This window comes from Hipposideros armiger, unplaced genomic scaffold, assembly GCF_001890085.2.
Source record: "Hipposideros armiger isolate ML-2016 unplaced genomic scaffold, ASM189008v1 scaffold_301, whole genome shotgun sequence".
Taxonomy (NCBI): Eukaryota; Metazoa; Chordata; class Mammalia; order Chiroptera; family Hipposideridae; genus Hipposideros; species Hipposideros armiger.
In genome coordinates this window covers 569,985-573,904 of record NW_017731651.1, presented here as the reverse complement: position 1 = coordinate 573,904, position 3,920 = coordinate 569,985, and the positions used below count along the sequence as shown (strand labels likewise).

General features: G+C 40.1%; 1 protein-coding gene across 1 annotated transcript in view; it reads left to right on the top strand.

The window, feature by feature from the left end:
- The first annotated feature begins 3,353 nt into the window (after nucleotides 1-3,353).
- The window catches only part of BNIP3L (BCL2 interacting protein 3 like), a 22,477-nt gene continuing 21,910 nt past the window's right edge, over nucleotides 3,354-3,920 (top strand). Inside the window, exon 1 of the mRNA XM_019659569.1 lies at nucleotides 3,354-3,572. Coding sequence (XP_019515114.1) covers nucleotides 3,473-3,572 — 100 coding nt within the window. The 5' untranslated portion in view covers nucleotides 3,354-3,472. The remainder of the gene's footprint in view (nucleotides 3,573-3,920) is intronic.

Genomic DNA, 3,920 nt, shown 5'->3' with positions numbered 1-3,920 from the left:
TTAAGAGAGTATGATCAACTAAAAGATGGGTAGTTGAGGGAAAGGTGGAAGAAGATGAATTACACTAATTTCATTATTGTTTCTTTCTAGGTATTCAAAGAAACTGTCTAAATAAATGGAGATTACAGGAATTATATAAATATACAGTTATAAAGGGAAATCACTGAATAAAAAAATAAAAATCTCTACATTTTAAGATGAAATATATTCTAAAATAGGCCCATAGTGAAGGCTATTTTAAGATATTATATAGAAAGCATGATATGAAATAACAATATTAAATACAAATACATTGATACTATCAGTAAATGTAAATGTGTTAAACTACCCTATTAAAAGAAAAAAATTCTGACTCTACCCTAAAACAAAGACTACTTTTTGCAGTTATCAAGTGATACGCCTAATAGAAAGTGATTCAGAAAAGTGGAAAAAAGCATGGGTGAAGGTATATCAGGATGTTGCAAGTAAACAAAATGCTACCATCAGCAATAATTAAACCAGCATCATGATTTTAATATTGGACAAGGTTTAACTGGGGACAAAATTATGACCACTTCACAGTGATAAAGGGACAGTTAGAAATATCTGAATCAGATAATGAAGCATCAACTATTATGAAAGGAGATAGAAGAAACTAACAAATTAGGAGATGTTAATTGACCTCTTGGAATCCATGACACATAAAGAGGGGAAAAATATAAAATTTAAATGAAATTATTATTAGTTCCAACAGATACCTCAAACCTGATACCCTGAACACAGAAGCTACTCCTTACTTTCAAATACTCATGGAATATCCCGCAAACAGGAACTATATATTAGGCCTCAGAGAAAACCTAAGAGGAATCTCCAAACTAGAAATAGTACAAACATATACTCTGACCAGGGAAAAATTCTTAAGAAACCAAGTAATTAAAGAAAGAATGAAATAAACATCAAATATAAAAAGTTAGGAAAAGATGAGGAGTGATGGCTAATGAGTACAGGGTTTCTTTTTGTGGTGGCAAAAGTTTTCCAAAATTAAATTGTAGTGATGGTTGTACAACTGTATGTATCTAATAAAAACACTGAATTGTGAACTTTAAATGAATTAATTTTATAGAATATGAATTATATCTCAAGCTGTAAAAAAAGTTAAGAATAATACAATTAGGAAGAAGCAATTAGATTTGAGTCAATAAAATAGATAAACCACTAGGTAATATAATCAAGAAAAAGTGGAGGAGAAATAACACAAAATAATAAAGGAAACCTATAGAACATAGAAACAGAGCTAACCTCCCTAAAAACCCTTAGGTTTGTATGTTTGTTTCTGTAGGGGAACTAATTCCTTAGGGGAACCAAATACTTAACGAACAGTAATTTCAACTTCATCTACTTAAGATCACAGTAAAGGAAACGTTCCATTTATTATTTTTTTAATAAAATGGGCATAAAATTATATCAAACCTCAAAAAAGAGTAACTGTTTAAGACATTTTTGAAGAAGCAACTTTTTTTTTAAAGGTTTTATTGGGGAATTGGGGACGGGGAACAGTGCTGGGGAATTGGGGACACGGGGAAGAGCCAAGTTGTTGTCCTTCAATCTTAGGTATGGAGGGCGCAGCTAGCTCAGCTCCAAGCTCTGTTGCCATCCTGCCGCCGGTAGGCAGCTCGGGCAGGCTGCTCAGCTCAAGGTGCCTTGTTCAATTTTAGTTGTGGGAGTGTGTGTGTGTGGGGGGGCGGAGTGGGAGGTTAGCCCACCATCCCATGCGGGAGTCGAACCATGTGCTCTCACCAGCTGAGCCATCCTGCTACCTGTTGGCAGCTCAGTGGCAGCTCAGCTCAGGTGCAGCATCACTGGCCCATGTGGGAATCGAATCGGCTACCCTATTGCTCAGAGCTTGCGCTCTTAACCAATTGAGCCACTCAGTTGGCCCCAGAAGAAGCAACTTTTTTATTTAAGAAAAACAGAATAAGGAGGGATATCATAGTCTGAATGGGAAAACAACTTTGTAAATACGTCAATTATCCTCTTCCCCAATTAATGTATTAATTGAATACATTTCTGATCAAAATATTAAAAGAATTTGCAATAGGATTTGACAAATTGATCCTTTAAAAATCTTTTTAACATAAAAAATTTCAAATATATTAAAAAATAGGAAGACTAATTTAATGTAGCCATCACCTAGCTTCAGTAATTATCAACACATGGCCAATCTTGGACAAGTCAATTTTTAAGTTCATCTGAAGACTAATTAAACAGTCATGAAAATTTTTAAAAAGACAAATGAGGAGACACTTTCTCTAATAGTTATCTAATAGAGCTATTGTAGAGAAGCCTGAAATAGGTTCACCTTTTTGTGGGAATTTAGGATGCGTTACAGGAGCAATTTCATATTTGTGTGGAAAGGGTGACTTACAAATTAATAAATACTGTGAATCAATTGACAATTGAATTATAAATAACTGAAGTTAAGTAATTTACAATACATCAAAAAATTTCAGGGATTAAGGATCTAAATATAAAAATTAAACCTATAAAAAAATTAGAAAAACTTATAAGGAACAGATGCATAATCTTGACGTGATGGCATTCCCAAGTCATGTAAAAAGTAATACATTTGATTACATGAAAATTTTAAACATCAGCAAAGTAAAACAAAGTTAAAGGACAAGTGACAGACTGAGAGAAATACCACATAAATCAGACCAAGGAAACTAGACAAAGACATTGAGATATTAAGTAGGTGGAGTATTTGGAACATAAAGTAGTTTAGAGTCGCCCACACATACAAGGTAACATGGCTTCCTATGTAATGTCCCCAGAAATATGTTAGGTGATGGAATTTGGGTGATTATTTTCTTCTCTACCTTTTCCTGAAATTTTCCATTTTTTTTTACAATGATCAAGTTTTGAAATCCTTTAACAACTAAAAAGTCTAGTCTGCCCTATATTGTTAATGTTTCACCATCTTTATTTTAGGTTTGACGACAGGGAGGCAGTGGGGTCTTTGCTTCCTTTGTGTCATCCACCATACCTATTACAGAAATGAGTCCTGACAGACGTTAAAAAGAAAATGAGCACAGATGGCTAAAACAATATTGATCTTGTAGGTGTGGGAGATTTGGGCGCCAACACATGAACACCTTACACTTCCTCATTACACACTTCTCTCTATCCTCCATCCCAGTTCCAGCTGCATAACTCACTCCATCCTGCCAGAGCAAATGACACGCAAGAATTCATTCCTGGCGCGCGCGTCAGCGTGACTCCCGCGTCCTCACGTCTGTAGATTGCCTGGGAACGCCCCCGCCCCGCCCGTCGCTTGTTGTGTTGTCGTCACGTGGCCCGGGCGGGCCCTGACGTCAAGGGCAGGGGAGGGACTGCGCAGGCGCAGAAAAGGGGGCGGGGGACTCGGCTTGTTGTGTTGCTGCCCGAGAACCGGAGACGGTCCAGCTGCGGCCACAGCTCTTCCACCCGCCCGACAATGTCGTCTCATTTAGTAGAACAGCCGCCGCCCCTGCACAACAACAATAACAACTGCGAGGAAGGGGAACAGCCTTTGCCTCCGCCAGCCGGCCTCAACAGTGAGTGCTAGGCAGGCGGGCTGGGTGAAGGAGATGGGGGAGGAGGAGCTGCTCCAGCCACCGCCGCCAGCTCCGCCGGGGGCGGGAGGAGAAGGTAGCCCATTGGTCCAGGCCGAGGATGTGCGGGTGACTGACAGCTCCCGTCACCTGTCAGAAGGAGGTGCTCTTGCCTCCTTCTGGACCCGTCCCCTCCTCCCTCCTGGGGTCTTGGGTAGGGGGCTGCTTGGGTTCGCCGTTGGGGAAGGCAGGTGGGTGGGGAGAGTAGCGGGAAGAGCCGATCCTACCTGTGGTGGGCCCCTGAGCGGAGCCAATCGGGGCGTGGAGGGGCGGGCCTTGGGGCGCGGGGAG